This window comes from Schistocerca nitens, chromosome 5 (genome assembly GCF_023898315.1).
Source record: "Schistocerca nitens isolate TAMUIC-IGC-003100 chromosome 5, iqSchNite1.1, whole genome shotgun sequence".
NCBI lineage: Eukaryota > Metazoa > Arthropoda > Insecta > Orthoptera > Acrididae > Schistocerca > Schistocerca nitens.
This window is the reverse complement of record NC_064618.1, coordinates 857,604,022-857,621,032: the sequence shown is the minus strand read 5'-3', so window position 1 is coordinate 857,621,032 and position 17,011 is coordinate 857,604,022. Positions and strand designations below refer to the sequence as shown.

At 44.9% G+C, this 17,011-nt stretch overlaps 1 protein-coding gene across 1 annotated transcript in view; it reads left to right on the top strand.

The window, feature by feature from the left end:
* The first annotated feature begins 15,115 nt into the window (after positions 1-15,115).
* The window catches only part of LOC126260763 (uncharacterized), a 31,971-nt gene continuing 30,075 nt past the window's right edge, over positions 15,116-17,011 (top strand). Inside the window, exon 1 of the mRNA XM_049958102.1 lies at positions 15,116-15,128. Within this exon, the coding sequence (XP_049814059.1) occupies positions 15,116-15,128 (13 nt within the window). The remainder of the gene's footprint in view (positions 15,129-17,011) is intronic.

The following is a 17,011-nucleotide window of genomic DNA, read 5'->3' as shown; positions in this document are numbered from 1 at the left end:
TATCCTGTGAGTTGGTTAGCGTGCTACAAACAGCGTGCAGAATGGCCTGTAGGTGGCAGCATAGTGCAGATGCACACATACCGTCGCAGTATCAGTATAAAGATGGCCGCCCCACTTGCGACCTGCACCAGGGAAGAACAGCGTTCTGTCATTCGGTTTTTGCGTAGTGAAGGTGTGAAACCTGCTGAAATTCATCGACGAATGAAGGTTCAGTAGGGTGATGCATGTTTGTCACAGCAGCAAGTCTAGGAATGGAGTAGGAAGTTCGGAAATGGTGTGACTTCAGTGGAAGATGTTTCTCGTCCAGGTCAGGCACAACAAGTTGTGACTCCACAGAATATTGCAGCAGTTGAAGCCATAGTGAAGGATTTAAGCCATAGTGAAGGAAAATCGCCCAGTGACACTGAATGACATTGCAGCATGTTTCCATATTAGTCGTGGGTCAGCACACCACATTGTGCATGATGTGCTCCAGTTTCACAAAGTGAAGTGGGTGCCACGGCAGCTGACTTCTGAAATGAGAGAACGACGTGTTGATGCTTGTGAAGAACTTCTTCGGCGCTTTGAACGAGAAGGTGATGGCTTCCTTGCAAGAATCGTTACTGGGGACTAAACCTGGGTTCACTTCCACCAACCGGAAACGAAGAGAGCGACCAAGGAATGGCGCCATTCCTCATCACCAAAACCAAAGAAGTTTCTAACCGAACCATCAGCAGGGAAGGTTATGCTGACTCTCTTTTGGGACGAAAAAGGCGTCATTTTGGAGCATTACATGCCCGGAGGGACCACTGTTACCAGAGCATCATACACATATCTCTTAAAAAAATCAGCTGCGGCCTGCAATCAAATCAAAGCGACGTGGATTGCTGTCAGTAAGTGTCTACATCTACATCTACATACTCCGCAATCCACCATACGGTTCGTGACAGAGGGTACCTCGTACCACAACTAGTATCTTCTCTCCCTGTTCCACTCCCAAACAGAACGATGGAAAAATGACTGCCTATATGCCTCTGTACGAGCCCTAATCTCTCTTATCTTATCTTGGTGGTCTTTCTGCGAAATGTAAGTTGGCGGCAGTAAAATTGTACTGCAGTCAGCCTCAAATGCTGGTTCTCTAAATTTCCTCAGTAGCGATTCACGAAAAGAACGCCTCCTTTCCTCTAGAGACTCCCACCCGAGTTCCTGAAGCATTTCCGTAACACTCGCGTGACGATCAAACCTACCAGTAACAAATCTAGCAGCCCGCCTCTGAATTGCTTCTATGTCCTCCCTCAATCCGACCTGATAGGGATCCCAAACGCTCGAGCAGTACTCAAGAATAGGTCGTATTAGTGTTTTATAAGCGCTCTCCTTTACAGATGAACCACATCTTCCCAAAATTCTACCAATGAAACGAAGACGACTATCCGCCTTCCCCGCAACTGCCATTACATGCTTGTCCCACTTCATATTTCTCTGCAATTTTACGCCCAAATATTTAATCGACGTGACTGTGTCAAGCACTACACTACTAATGGAGTATTCAAACATTACAGGATTCTTTTTCCTATTCATCTGCATTAATTTACATTTATCTACATTTAGAGTTAGCTGCCATTCTTTACACCAATCACAAATCCTGTCCAAGTCATCTTGTCCAGTACACCACAGCATCATCAGCAAACAGCCGCACATTGCTATCCACCCTATCCAAAAGATCATTTATGTATATAGAAAACAACAGCGGACCTACCACACTTCCCTGGGGCACTCCAGATGGTACCCTCGTCTCCGATTAACACTCATCATCGAGTACAACGTACTGGGTTCTATTACTTAAGAAGTCTTCGAGCCACTCACATATTTGGGAACCAATCCCATATGCTCGTACCTTAGTTAGGAGTCTGCAGTGGGGCCCCGAGTCAAACGCTTTCCGGAAGTCAAGGAATATGGCATCCGTCTGATACCCTTCATCCATGGTTCGCAAGATATCTTGTGAAAAAAGGGCGAGTTGTGTTTCGCAGGAGCGATGCTTTCTAAGGCCGTGCTGATGCATGGACAGCAAGTAAATTCATTATATTCGAACTGAGAATATGTTCGAGAATCCTGCAACAAACCGATGGTAAGGATATTGGTCTGTAATTTTGAGGATCCGTCCTTCTACCCTTCTTATATACAGGCGTCACCTGCGCTTTTTCCCAGTCGCTCGGGGCTTTCCGTTGGGCAAGAGATACGCGATAAATGCAAGCTAAGTAAGGAGCCAACGCAGTAGAGTACTCTCTGTAAAACCGAATTGGAATCCCATCAGGACCTGGCGATTTATTTATTTTCAACCCATTCAGCTGCTTCACAACCCCAGGGATGTGTATCATTATGTCCTCCATACGGTAATCTGGACGAGACTCAAACGGCGGTATGTTTGTACGATCCTCCTGCATGAAAGATTTCTCAAATGCTAAATTTAAAATTTCAGCTTTCGTTTTGCTGTCTTCCGTTGCCAGGCCAGACTGATCAGTGAGTGTCCTTTTGCAGCCGGCCGAAGTGGCCGTGCGGTTAAAGGCGCTGCAGTCTGGAACCGCAAGACCGCTACGGTCGCAGGTTCGAATCCTGCCTCGGGCATGGATGTTTGTGATGTCCTTAGGTTAGTTAGGTTTAACTAGTTCTAAGTTCTATGGGACTAATGACCTCAGCAGTTGAGTCCCATAGTGCTCAGAGCCATTTGAACCATTTGTCCTTTTGCAACTTGACAATGCAAGGCCCCACACTGCCCGTGCAACAGTTGCAACAATCACAGACCTGCATTTTGAGTGTCTTCCTCGTCCACCATACTCACCAGACCTTGTCCCAAGTGATTTCCATATGTTTGGACCACTCAAAGACACAATGGGAGGAAAGAAGTTCCGTTCTGAGGTACGCCACGCGGTGCATGAGTGGTTGCCCGGTCTACCAAAAGAATATTTTCTAAAGGAATTTATGCACTGTGTAAGCGCAGGAGGACTTGCATCGAACGTGGGGGAGATTATGTTTAAAAGTGATACAGCTTTGTACCACTTCTGCACAACAAATAATATTTAAAAAATATTTAAGGTTTTCATTTGACTCGCCCTCGTAGTAGAGGCAATTGAAGGTTTCGTTCCGGGAAAGAGAGGGAAGAGCTGAAGAAGGTTCCAGATGCTGGATGATGTCAGCAGGCCACAAGGAGGGTACCAAAGAATGAAGAGGAACGCAAAAGACAGACAAGGATGGAGGGCCGTGCAGTCAAAACCTGCCGCAAGGCAGACAACCCAGTGATTATGACGTCACTTTTATTATAAAGAAGTTCGATAATTCTGTATTTAAATCTGTCTGGAAAAACTGCCTGTGGCCGGTGATGCGTTGCGTGTACCGCCGAGGGCATTACTTATAAAGTCGGAGCAACAGTCACGCTAAGGGGCGACAAATTGTCCTCGGAAGCGCTCGGTTTCGTTCGGCGTTCCAGAGAGCCGACGTTTTCCCCCAGTCCAGGGGCTGGGAGACACGCCAATTTGTCGCCGGCCGGCTTCCGCGCCACCTGGCGGGCGTCCCCCTCGAGTCTCCCATCATCGCACGCCACGGGCGCTGCCGCCCGCGGCATTTTTAGAACGCGGCAAACACTTCGCTGGAAGCCGAAGAATCTCGTGACGAAACGCCTCGCTTTCGTCAACACAGTTCGAGGGGAAGGGGAATATTTTCGGCCCGTAGCGAAAGACGTTTTTTTTTTTCCAAGAAGGTATTACGGAAGCCGTGTAGTGCAAAATCCGGTAAATAGGTCTTTCAATAATTCGTACTCCTGACCGATGTTTTTTCCATTACTAAAGCATCGGTATGGGTAACTACACAGTGTTGATGAAATGTGATTTTTTTAAAGAAGGACTAATCCATAACTCTCCTCTCATGTTGTAGCTAGTTCACTGAAATGACAAAAAATAAAATCACCTACAGCCGTTCAAATGGCTCTGAGCACTATGGGACTTAACTTCTGAGGTCATCAGTCCCCTAGAACTTAAAACTACTTAAACCTAACTAACCTAAGGACATCACACACATCCATGCCCGAGGCAGGATTCGAACCTGCGACCGCAGCGGTCGCTCGGCTCCAGACTGTAGCGCCTAGAACCGCACGGCCACTCCGGCCGGCTACCTACAGCCGTCCCTACGGTTTTATTTAAAATAAATAAAAAAATAAAATCATAACGACCGCTGTAGGTGTTTTTTTTTTCACGATAGTAAACGGCCGGCGTCCCACAGACGTCATGCTAAAAGAACGGACATACAAAAGTCACGTTAGTTATTGTTTTACCCTTTCTATGTTAACCAAAAACAAAGATCGCTATCGCTTTCTCACTGCTCTGATTTCTGTTTCGTTTCTGTCATGAGACGGCGGACACACATCTCAGCCACAGAATGGAAAGTTGGTCTTATAATCATTTGTGCTCTTTTTAAACCGCTCCAAGAGTTGGGTTTTTCGTTTTCGTATTTCCTGTCGATCAGCCTTCAATAAATGTTACACTCAGGTCACACAAAATCTTCTCACAGTAGATCACCCATGTGGGCAACGGCCTTGCCGCAATGGATACACCGGTTTCCGTCAGATCACGGAAGTTAAGCGCTGTCGGGCGTGGCTGGCACTTGGATGGGTGACCATCCAGGCCGCCATACGCTGTAGCCATTTTTCGGGGTGCACTCAGCCCCGTGATGCCAATGGAGGAGCTACTCGACCGAGTAGTAGCGGCTCCGCTCAAAGAAAACCATCTTATGACGAACGGGAGAGCGGTGTGCTGACCACACGCCCCTCCTATCCGCATCCTCATCTGAGGATGACACGGTGGTCGGATGGTCCCGATGGGCCGCTTGCGGCCTGAAGACGGAGTGCTTTAAATCACCCATGTAAAGTGTATCGTGCTATTTCTTCCAAAACGGCTATAGTGCCAGCAGTTTCATACTTTTTCTCAACACGACGGCAGTTCAGTAGAATATTGTCTAGTTTCTCAAATTTTTAATCTGTGTTTGCCGTTCTAGGGAGTAATTCACGTGGGTCATGTTCAACAGAAGTATGACGGCGTTTTAATGCAGTTGTGTATCACTCAACTATTGAAATTCAACGATCAAACTCTTTATACATCTACCGTTTATACACTCCTGGAAATTGAAATAAGAACACCGTGAATTCATTGTCCCAGGAAGGGGAAACTTTATTGACACATTCCTGGGGTCAGATACATCACATGATCACACTGACAGAACCACAGGCACATAGACACAGGCAACAGAGCATGCACAATGTCAGCACTAGTACAGTGTATATCCACCTTTCGCAGCAATGCAGGCTGTTATTCTCCCATGGAGACGATCGTAGAGATGCTGGATGTAGTCCTGTGGAACGGCTTGCCATGCCATTTCCACCTGGCGCCTCAGTTGGACCAGCGTTCGTGCTGGACGTGCAGACCGCGTGAGACGACGCTTCATCCAGTCCCAAACATGCTCAATGGGGGACAGATCCGGAGATCTTGCTGGCCAGGGTAGTTGACTTACACCTTCTAGAGCACGTTGGGTGGCACGGGATACATGCGGACGTGCATTGTCCTGTTGGAACAGCAAGTTCCCTTGCCGGTCTAGGAATGGTAGAACGATGGGTTCGATGACGGTTTGGATGTACCGTGCACTATTCAGTGTCCCCTCGACGATCACCAGTGGTGTACGGCCAGTGTAGGAGATCGCTCCCCACACCATGATGCCGGGTGTTGGCCCTGTGTGCCTCGGTCGTATGCAGTCCTGATTGTGGCGCTCACCTGCACGGCGCCAAACACGCATACGACCATCATTGGCACCAAGGCAGAAGCGACTCTCATCGCTGAAGACGACACGTCTCCATTCGTCCCTCCATTCACGCCTGTCGCGACACCACTGGAGGCGGGCTGCACGATGTTGGGGCGTGAGCGGAAGACGGCCTAACGGTGTGCGGGACCGTAGCCCAGCTTCATGGAGACGGTTGCGAATGGTCCTCGCCGATACCCCAGGAGCAACAGTGTCCCTAATTTGCTGGGAAGTGGCGGTGCGGTCCCCTACGGCACTGCGTAGGATCCTACGGTCTTGGCGTGCATCCGTGCGTCGCTGCGGTCCGGTCCCAGGTCGACGGGCACGTGCACCTTCCGCCGACCACTGGCGACAACATCGATGTACTGTGGAGACCTCACGCCCCACGTGTTGAGCAATTCGGCGGTACGTCTACCCGGCCTCCCGCATGCCCACTATACGCCCTCGCTCAAAGTCCGTCAACTGCACATACGGTTCACGTCCACGCTGTCGCGGCATGCTACCAGTGTTAAAGACTGCGATGGAGCTCCGTATGCCACGGCAAACTGGCTGACACTGACGGCGGCGGTGCACAAATGCTGCGCAGCTAGCGCCATTCGACGGCCAACACCGCGGTTCCTGGTGTGTCCGCTGTGCCGTGCGTGTGATCATTGCTTGTACAGCGCTCTCGCAGTGTCCGGAGCAAGTATGGTGGGTCTGACACACCGGTGTCAATGTGTTCTTTTTTCCATTTCCAGGAGTGTATACCTGAACGAAACACACAGACACACAATACGAATCTTGCAAACAGTCGTCCGATCAATCCTGTTCCTCAGGTTAAAGTGGAACATGAATTGCGTTATTACTGGCAAAACAAAAAATAAAAATTCTTTGGTATCAAAGTAGTTTGTGTGGTACGCCTAGGAATTTTCACCTTGATCCTATACAACTCATCGACATTCACTGAGTGACACTTACATGAGGATAGTGCTGTAATACTCATTACTATTACGTTGGTGCATTAGTTCGGAGCATTTCCATTTTGCGTGTTTGTATTCCAGTTGCTACACGTTTATTTATCGGTTGCCATATTTCATTTCTAGTTCACTGTTGCTGTTTGAGTCTACATATTGTGGTTTAGTCATTTGGAGATAGTGAGTGGAGACGCGGACGATAGAAAATGAAGTGTCAAGTGGAGAAATCGGAACATTTCCTACATATTCTTTTATTTCAGTTCAGTAGAGTGGTGAAAGTGGCAGAGGCCGTCAGAACCATTTTCACCACGTATGGAGACAATCTTATTGGACAGAGCACGGCGAAAAAGTAGATTATTCGTTTTAAAGAGGGTCGTTTTGACATTGGTGAACCTCTACCGAGCGAGGTGGCGCAATGGTTAGACACTGGACTCGTCTTCGGGAGGGCGACGGTTCAATCCCGCGTCCGGCCATCCTGATTTAGGTTTTCCGTGATTTCCCTAAATCACTCCAGGCAAATGCCGGGATGGTTCCTCTGAAAGGGCACGGCCGACTTCCTTCCCTAACCCGATGAGACCGATGACCACGCTGTCTGGTCTCCTTCCCCAAACCAACCAACCAACAGGTGAACCTCTACGTTCAGGAAGACTTTCGGGACTTGATGAAAATCGTTTAAAAGCATTAATCCACAATAATCCACATCAGTGTACTGGAGAACTGGGCAATGTGATAAACTGTGATCATTGCACCATCGTGTGACGCTTTCAAGCAATGGGAAAGGTTCAAAAATCGGGCGTACGGATACCGCATGGTATAAACCAAAATCACAAAAATCAGCAGGTGGCCATCTGTGCATGACTGCTTGTTCGTCATCAGTTGGCTCGAGAGCAACGCCGGCCATTCATGTCCTGTATGGTTCCTGGTGACGAGAAATGGTATCTTTGCGCTATCATAGGGAAAAGAAAGAAACGGTTGAGGCCAAACAAATCAGCAACTCCCCGTACAAAGAACACAAAAGATAATATCATGTAGCTGGTGGAACAGAGATGGTGTGGTGCACAAAGAACTGTTTCCCCGAGGGGTAACCATCACTGCTGACATATATTGTCAACAATTGAGGCGTCTTATAGACGCGGTCTAAGAACAACGACCAGGAAGAATGCGTGAAGCTATGTTACTTCACGAGAAGCCCCGCTCGTATTCTACTAGGCTGACAAAAACCGCTATACAGGAGCTACGTTGGGAAGCCACCTTATTCACCTGATCTTGTACCTTCAGATTTTCACCTTTTTCACTCTCTTCGAATTCTTCGTCTCAAAATCACGTGATTTACACAGTTACGCAATCGAAAAGTTACTCCAGCGTTGGCAGAAAGTTGCAAATAATGAAGGATAAAATGTTATTGATAACTAAAGTCTTTGTAATGTGTATCTATTGTGTTTATTAAACTTGGAGAAAAACACAACAAACTTATGCACCAACCTGTAACACTGCAAAATTGGAATATACACCACTGATAAATCTACGTGCCTATATTTTAGACCTGCATCCATACTAACCAAAACAACGTGAAATGATATGGAGCACTTGTCACAGTACTAGTCAGTAGTACTTTTTCCCGTTTCAGTCGCATATGGAGCGCGAGGAGGATGAATGCTTAAATGGTTCTGGTGTAACTAATCTTATACTTACTGTCCCTGCAAGAGTGATATGTAAGCGAACATAATATATCGCTACATTCTTCAGTTATTCCTGGTTTCTGAAACGTTTTGACCAACTTTTCGCGGGGTAGTCGGCATTCTTCTTTAAGCGTCTGCCAGTTCACGTCCATGATGCTCTCCTATGGGTCAAAAAACCTGTGAACATACATGCTGTCCTTCTTTGAATAATTTATATACTGCCGACAATCATATTTGCTACGGATCCCACTCACTTGAACAATATTCTAGAATAAGTCGCACGAATGTGCGATAAGCAGTCTGATTTCTAGTGTAATTATATTTGCCCCATATCCTAGCAATGAATCTACCTACTTTACCTGCAAATGAGACTGTGTGATCATTCAATTTCATGTCCCTACCAACTGTTATACTCAGATATTTGTATCATATGACTAACTGCAGCTGATATTGTAGTCACAGAATACAATTCTTTTTTTCGTTTTGTGAAATGTGTAGCTGAGCCTAACCTTGTCGGACTGATGACTCTCGAATGAAGGAATCGAATAAATGCCCGCTAGATAATGAGGTTAGCTCGGAATCAGAAAACAAGGAGAATGGAATCGATGAAAGTAAACATCCATTCAGTTCCTTAAATTTGTAATCGATCGTCAGATGGGGATTTGAACTCCATTCCACACGAAAAACAGTCAGTTCTTTTCACTTCTTCCGCACTTCGTTCATAGGATTAGAGACCATCGCTCTGCTTGCTACACATCGGGCAGTTACCGACAGTTAAACCGAATTTCGGTCTACTTTATACTCTCCACCGCATAAACACAGTTCACTAATCCTCAAATTCCAAATAGTCACTTAAAATTTATGCAGTCGGCGCACGTGACGTTTCTCCCTGTAATTCGAAGCAACTTTTGAAATGTGGTACTACAGAAGGGTGTTGACGATTAGTTGGATACATCAGATAACTAATAGGGTAAATTGATAGGATGCATTCTGAGGCAAAAACGAATAATTAATATGGTTATGGACACGATGGGAGATGGGGTTAAAATTTTTACAAAGGTGACCACAGGTTGATAACAAAAAGCAGAATCGAAAGGATGTAGACTGCAAAAATTTTGCAACGGTAGAGAGACTTCTACAAGATATAAAAGTACTGCATCGTAAGTTGATGTTCCTGGACAACTGAGTCGTTGTATCGATCACTACTACCCCTGCCAGGTAGGCCTCCCCTCCATCGCAGCGGCGTCCGACGTAGCATACATCACGGCGAGGCCAGAAGCAGTACGAGCTTCAATGGTTGTTCACAGAGGGCGCCCGCAGCAAGTGGACCACTTTGCCACTCCCACCACAGGTGCCAGCCAGACGGTACGTTGGCATCATTCCACTTGGAAAGCCAACGGGCGAGTTACTACGTGACTTCGCCGTGACAGCCAATTGCTCAAAATCCGTGTAGCAATTGGCACAGTTGTATAACCTGGTAGTCTGCAAGTCAATCTTCAGTATCCAGTGTGTAGTCTTCAGAGTTCATTCTTCAGACTTCAGTCTTCAGCGAGTTCAGTCAACAAGTGTAACATCAGGTTTGGGTCAGCGCAGCATAATAGGTCCGCTGCTTTTTACAATTTACATAAACGATCTGGTTAATGGTATTGACAGCGGCAATGGACTGTTTGCCGATGATGCTGTAGTCTACAGGAAAGTAGTATCACACGAAAGTTGTGAACAAATCAATGAGGATTTGCAGAAAATGAATGCGTGGTGTAATGACTGGCAGTTATCTCTCAATATTAGTAAGTGTAACCTACTGCGTATAACAAAGCGAAAATCTCCGTTAATGTAAGAGTACAAAATAAATTCCCAGTCTTTGGAAACACTAACATCCGTCATGTATGTGGGTGTGACCATTCTAAATGATCTCAAATGGAATGATCAGATTACACAAGTAACGGATAAGGCGAACGCTAGATTGTGGTTTATTGGTAGAATCCTGAAGCGATGCAGTCATTCAACAAAGAAAATTGGTTACAATACGTTAGTTCGTCCAGTCTTAGAGTATTGTTCGTCTGTATGGGACCCTTACCAGTTGGGTCATTCAAGAGATTGAGAAGGTCCAAAGAATAGCGGCTAGATTCGTGACTGGTACATTTAGCCATCGCGAGAGCGTTACCAAACTCACAGAAAGTTTGAAATGGGACACACTTGCAGACAGACGACGCGCTAAACAGAAGGGGCTGCACACTAAATTCCAAAATCCGATCTTCGCCGAGGATGTAGAGCACATATTATTACCACCAGCTTTCAAATCACGCAATGATCACCATTAAAAGACAAAGGAAGTTAGAACTCGTACTGAGGCGTTCAAACAGTCCTTGTTCCCTCGCGTGATCCGCAAATGGAACAAGGGGGGAGGGGGAGGGGGGAGGGGGGGAAGTAGGACTTTGGTGCGAATAGTGCCCTCCGCCACACACCGCTTGGTAGTTAGCGGAGTATATATGTAGATGTAGACCAGTGAGTTGTCTTCGAGGCAATCCTTCGGCTCCGATGGTCTGGAGTTAAAAACCACCATACCGTATCATAACCGTATCATAACGGTCCACAAGGACTGAAACCGCCACAGCCCATAGCGCATCGACGTGACTACAGATTGTCTCTGGGGATCAGTTTACTACTGGAAATCACTGCCAGTTACGGATCTCAGTTCGCAGTCTGTACGGTTTGAATATGTAACTATAGCTGGATACTAAGGTATTTGTGAGTTACGATGAACAAGTGTCCTTGTTCCTGGACTAATTTATTTTGTTTATCGGCTATACATTGCCGCAGTTATCAGAACCAAACCACACCCGTGATACGAACGACAGTGCCGCCGTGACAGCATGAACAATGCCAGGACAGAAGAGGAATCGTATTTTCCTCTAAGTGATCCGATTGTAACATGTTGTTCCATTCATCATTGGCTAAAGTTGCAACCAAAAGCAATCGCATTTCGCATTTTGGATGTACCAATGAACAGTGTTTTATTATTCTGTTTTAATTCAGCTGTCAACAAGCAGTATTCCCGAGGGAGGGGAGGGGGAGGGGCACGGGGGTGGGGGAGAGGGGGAATGGAGGAACCTAAGTAATATGGAGGATCTTAAGTAATGGTTCAAGTTCCTTCTAACACCTCTCTCATGGCTGTCTGTCTAGATCACTTTTGCAGGGTGGTTCACATGTTACCAAAGATTTTTCGATTACGCAGCAGAACTTTCACAGGGAAGCCCCTACGCATCCTCCATGCAGTCCCGATCTCTCCCATGCGACTTCTGTACTTTTGGAACTCTGAAGAAAGACATTCGTGGCCGTCGATTTGCTTCAGACGAAGAGGTGCACGACCGAGTACAGTCATGGTTCAGTAGGTACATACACTACTGGCCATTAAAATTGCTACACCACGCACATGACGTGCTACAGACGCGAAATTTAACCGACAGGAAGAAGATGCTGTGATATGCAAATTATTAGCTTTTCAGAGCATTCACACAAGGCTGGCGCCGGTGGCGACACCTGCAACGTGCTGACATGAGGAAAGTTTCCAACCGATTTGTCATACACAAACAGCAGCTGACCGGCGTTGCCTGGTGAAATGTTGTTGTGATGCCTCGGGTAAGGAGGAGAAATGCGTACAATCACGTTTCCGACTTTGATAAAGGTCGGATTGTAGCCTATCGCGAGTGCGGTTCATCGTATCGCGACATTGCTGCTCGCGTTGGTCTAGATCCAATGACTTAGCAGAATATGGAATGTATAGGTTCAGGAGGGTAATACGGAGCGCCGAACTGCATCCCAACGGCCTCGTATCACTAGCGGTCGAGATGACAGGCATCTTATCCGCATGGCTGTAATGGATAGTGCAGCCACGTCTCGATCCCTGACTCAACAGATGGGGACGTTTGCAAGACAACAACCATCTGCACGAACCGTTCGACGACGTTTGAAGCAGCATGGACTATCAGCTCGGAGACCATGGCTGCGGTTACCCTTGACGCTGCATCACAGACAGGAGCGCCTGCGATGGTGTACTCGACGACGAACCTCGGTCCACGAATGGCAAAACGTCATTCTTTTCGGATGAATCCAGATTCTGTTTACAGCATCATGATGGTCGCATCCGTGTTTGGCGACATCGCGGTGAACGCACATTGGAAGCGTGTATTCGTCATCACCATACTGGCGTATCACCCGGCGTAATGGTAAGGGGTGCCATTGGTTACACGTCTCGGTCACCTCTAGTTCACATTGATGGGACTTTGAACCGTGGACGTTACATTTCAGATGTGTTACGACCCGTGGCTCTACCCTTCATTCGATCCCTGCGAAACCCTACATTTCAGCAGGATAATGCACGACCGCGTGTTGCAGGTCCTGTACGGGCCTTTCTGGATACAGGAAATGTTCAGCTGCTGCCCTGGCCAGCACATTCTCCAGATCGCTCACCAATTGAAAACGTCTGGCCAATCGTGTCCGAGCAACTGGCTCGTCACAATACGCCATTCACTACTCTCGATGAACTGTGGTATCTTGTTGAAGCTGCATGGGCAGCTGTACCTGTACACGCCATCCAAGCTCTGTTTGACTCAATGCCCAGGCGTATCGAGGCCGTTATTACGGCCAGAGGTGGTTGTTCTGGGTACTGATTTCTCAGGATCTATGCACCCAAATTGCGTGCAATTGTAATCACATGTCAGTTCTAGTAAATATATATTTGTCCAGTGAATACCCGTTTATCATCTGCATTTCTTCTTGGTGTAGCAATTTTAATGGCCTGTAGTGTACATATGAATGGTACAGAAGAAACACAATCAAAGCCCACTTTTAGTTACATTTGAGATTCTGGCACCACTGTATTCTATGCAAGTAGTAGTACGTTACATCAGCTTCATACATGGAAAAAACGATATGCAGACCATCAGAAATCAGCACCAAAAAATGTGTCCAGGGGAAAAACTATTGAAGTCGTCTGTAGAATGGTAAAACAGAGTCCATACACATTTTAAATGAGAGTAAATATTCACTAGTTCAGGAGAGCTTATTGTTTTAAATGTTGATCAGCTCGCACTTTTAAATTTGTTACACACTTTTGGTTGTGGTTATACTTTTACTGATAGCAAATTGCATTGCTGTTCAGTGAGGACTATTTTACTGCTGCACGGAGAGGCAGTTTACATTTAGACATAGAATCGAGTGATGAAAATGTTGCAGCTGTTCTTCAGAGCAGAGAAAAGTAAGTACTTAAACATGGCAGAATTCGTGAAGCGAGTAAACACATAATAGCGATGAGTCATTTTCCTGGTGAAGATTGCAAAGGAAGAAAACAGTGTTTCACGAAAATTTCAGAACGTGAACGTTATGAATTAATCCGTAAATTCAATTTACTTGGAAATAGTAACATACAGAGTCTACACTTGTGTTCACTAATTTCAGTTTTCCCTGTGAAATGAAGAAGACCATGGAAATCAGAAACAAATAGGAACCTCAGAAACTATTCTTAGTCTTACAAGGTATGTGTACAGAGGGACGGAAAAGATACTGAAATTTTTATACACCCTTTATGAGTGTGTGTGGTACAACAAACTAGAATATGTTAACAGTCAAGACATGTTTTTCAACTGATGTTCATGCTCATATAGACTGCCTTGGTACTCATTCCGCTAGACCCGCGAAGGAGACAGCTGAAGCTGTTGAAAAGGTAATGAAACATATGACTTCTATTCAAGGTCGTCCATCTCACCATAAACACTGCGATAGAATTCGAAGAATCTCGTTACGAAATGCTTCGTTTTCGTCAACTCACTTCAAGGGGAACGGGAATACATGATACATCTATAATTTATCTACCTGAAAAATTAAACATAAAAATATTGCATAAAACGTACACAAATACATATCCACAGTCTCCTATTTAATATGAATTTCATATTTCAGTTGAAATTTAATATTGTTTGTTGGGTACCACAGGTCAGATACTTGCTCTCCGTACGATAATTTCAAAGCAAAAAAGCAGTCTCTTCTCCCAAAGAAACTGTTAATCTATTACATAAGAAGAAGACTGAAGCCCTCGTTCAGCGGAAACGTGGAGCCAAAAGTACAGCTATGCAAAGTCATGAAGGTGGGGCAATACGCATAGATTTCGTGAAAAATCTTCCAGTGTCTAATATTATCACCAACGACGTCCACTGTAAGCCATAGTTTTGCTTTTAGTGTTTAATGTGAACATTCTCACTTCAGGAGAAGTATGCATTTATACCTACGATGTGACCATAGTCGAAAACGAAGCTGATGAAGTTGAATCAATATGGTTTGTCTTTTGCTTTTATCATCTGGACTCTCCAGTTCGACATTTGCACATTTATTTGTGATTTTGGCCTTGTCAGAATAAAAATTCTGTCATTATTCGCCTCATCCAAGATACGGTCAATAGATACAACAGATTTGAATGAATAAAAGTGACCTTTCCCATTATAGGGTACAGTTACAGGGGATGTGACGAAGATATGGGTTTAATAAATCAAAAAGCCCACACTGAAACAACCTGCGATTGGAATGATCACATCAAAAGATGCCGTCCCTTCCATGTCATCGAGTGTTCAAGTTCGAATTGTGGTCTTCATTTCTCAGTAAAGAATACAGGGAGCAATGTCCAATGAAGGTAAGACACATACGAGAAATGGCAGTTGAGAGAGCTGCTTCTAGATCAATCAACAGTCGCACCACATAAAATGACTCTTGGGAGTCCTATATTATTGACACAAAGTGCCAGGCACAGACAGAAAAGCAGCCAAAACCTTTTTTATTCATGTTTAATTCCATTCTCCAAAGCAAAGTACGATGATCAACAATCCCCGAAAAACATCTGTTCTGAAAACACGCAGGTCAATTTTTCAAGATTAAACGTACTCAAGGATGAGTAAAATGGCGTAGAGACTGATTAGTTTCATTGGTGGGATTTCAGGTGTAACTTATTTCCATTTTTCCAAGGCAATCACTTACATATAATATAACACATTCTATAAAGTAAGTGGACGATGATTGTTTTGTTCAAGCTACCTTTATTCAACAATGAGTAATTTAATGTAGAGATTGTATGTATTTCATCGGTCTCTTATAGGTATTATTAAATGATATTCCACAAATGTTGTTTACGGTTTTCTACGCAAGCAGTTATGTATAATTTAATAATTCTATAGCTCAGGTGGACTACGACTGTTTTTCTCTATAAACATGCGTAACTTGACTTTTCATTGGTAATAAAGAGGATCCTATAACACATAACATTAATTTCAGAAGAAGGATCTCTAGGAAAAATACCTTGAGAACTGTCGAAAAAAAGTTTTCTGTGTCTCTAATACCCTTGATCTGCTGCGTTTTTAAATTTCATATTAAATTATTGCAAAATATTAAAAAGTGGACTTTGTATTTCCCTTGTATCCTTCATACATACAGTTGGCAGTTGGCTTTCGTGGCCGGCAGTTGCAGTTTAGTGTCTTCCTGGATTTAAAATCTGGGTTCAGTAAATATCAGTGGTGTGTTTACAAGTCAGTATTAACATCTGCCCACCACCTAATCATTCATTACAGCACTTCACATAATTTCCTGATAGCGTCGGCTTAAGATTGTTGTTAAAAAATATCGTGTTTTCTAGTTTTCATTCACTTCGTGCTTGTACTACTTACATTCAAAGAACACCTGTCGTGTTATTCTACGTCTGCCTGTCGCCTGAAAGTTAGCTGCACGACCACCGAAAGATAAGTTTTTAGTAATTATTACTTTATTAAGTTTAAGTGTGTGGCAGTGGTTTTTAGTTCTCTGTAAGAATAGCGTCATATGTGATAAATGTGGATGTTGTCGTAGGTTAACTGGTATTGGCAAAACATGACAGGAACGTGAGTGGGTGTTTCACTGGGGAGAATACAGCACGGAAGCTAAAAAAGTGCCAGATGAGGCTATGTAGATTACGTAGTTAGAAATAACATATTTTGAACTAGAGAGTTTGAGGAGGGAAAGAAACAGGGGGAGCTGGGAGCAGGTGGCAAATAATAGGCAAAAGGAGAAAACTTCAGAAACCCCATTTCAGATTCCGATTAGCAATCAGTGTGTCACTTGAAGTAGGATAAGAGCTTCAACCAGTTTCTTAGCTTAGTAGAGTGCAGCAGACTCTGAGGAACGACTTCAAAGGTTAGGTCGGTAGAAAAGACACGTAGAAATAAAACGAGTCTTGCTGATAGGAAGCAGAAATGGGAGAGGTGTAGGCTAATTGCTACAGTAAAAGCCAGGTGTTGTATAATAGTGACAGAGAATAGTGGAGCCTTGTGCAGAGGTTTTGATGGAGAAGACAAGGTACTTACAGTAGAAGGAGCAGGAAAAAGCTTGGCTAGCAACTTAGAATACAGCATTAAAGGTGACCTGGAGGAAATACGAGCTGCACACTCGTGTAGCTGCGATGGTGGACGTCTTGCAGCGACATGACCGGTCCTGGGTTATCACGGCTGTTAGCCGAGGGAGTAGAGCGCTGAGCGAATTGCTTTTGACTGA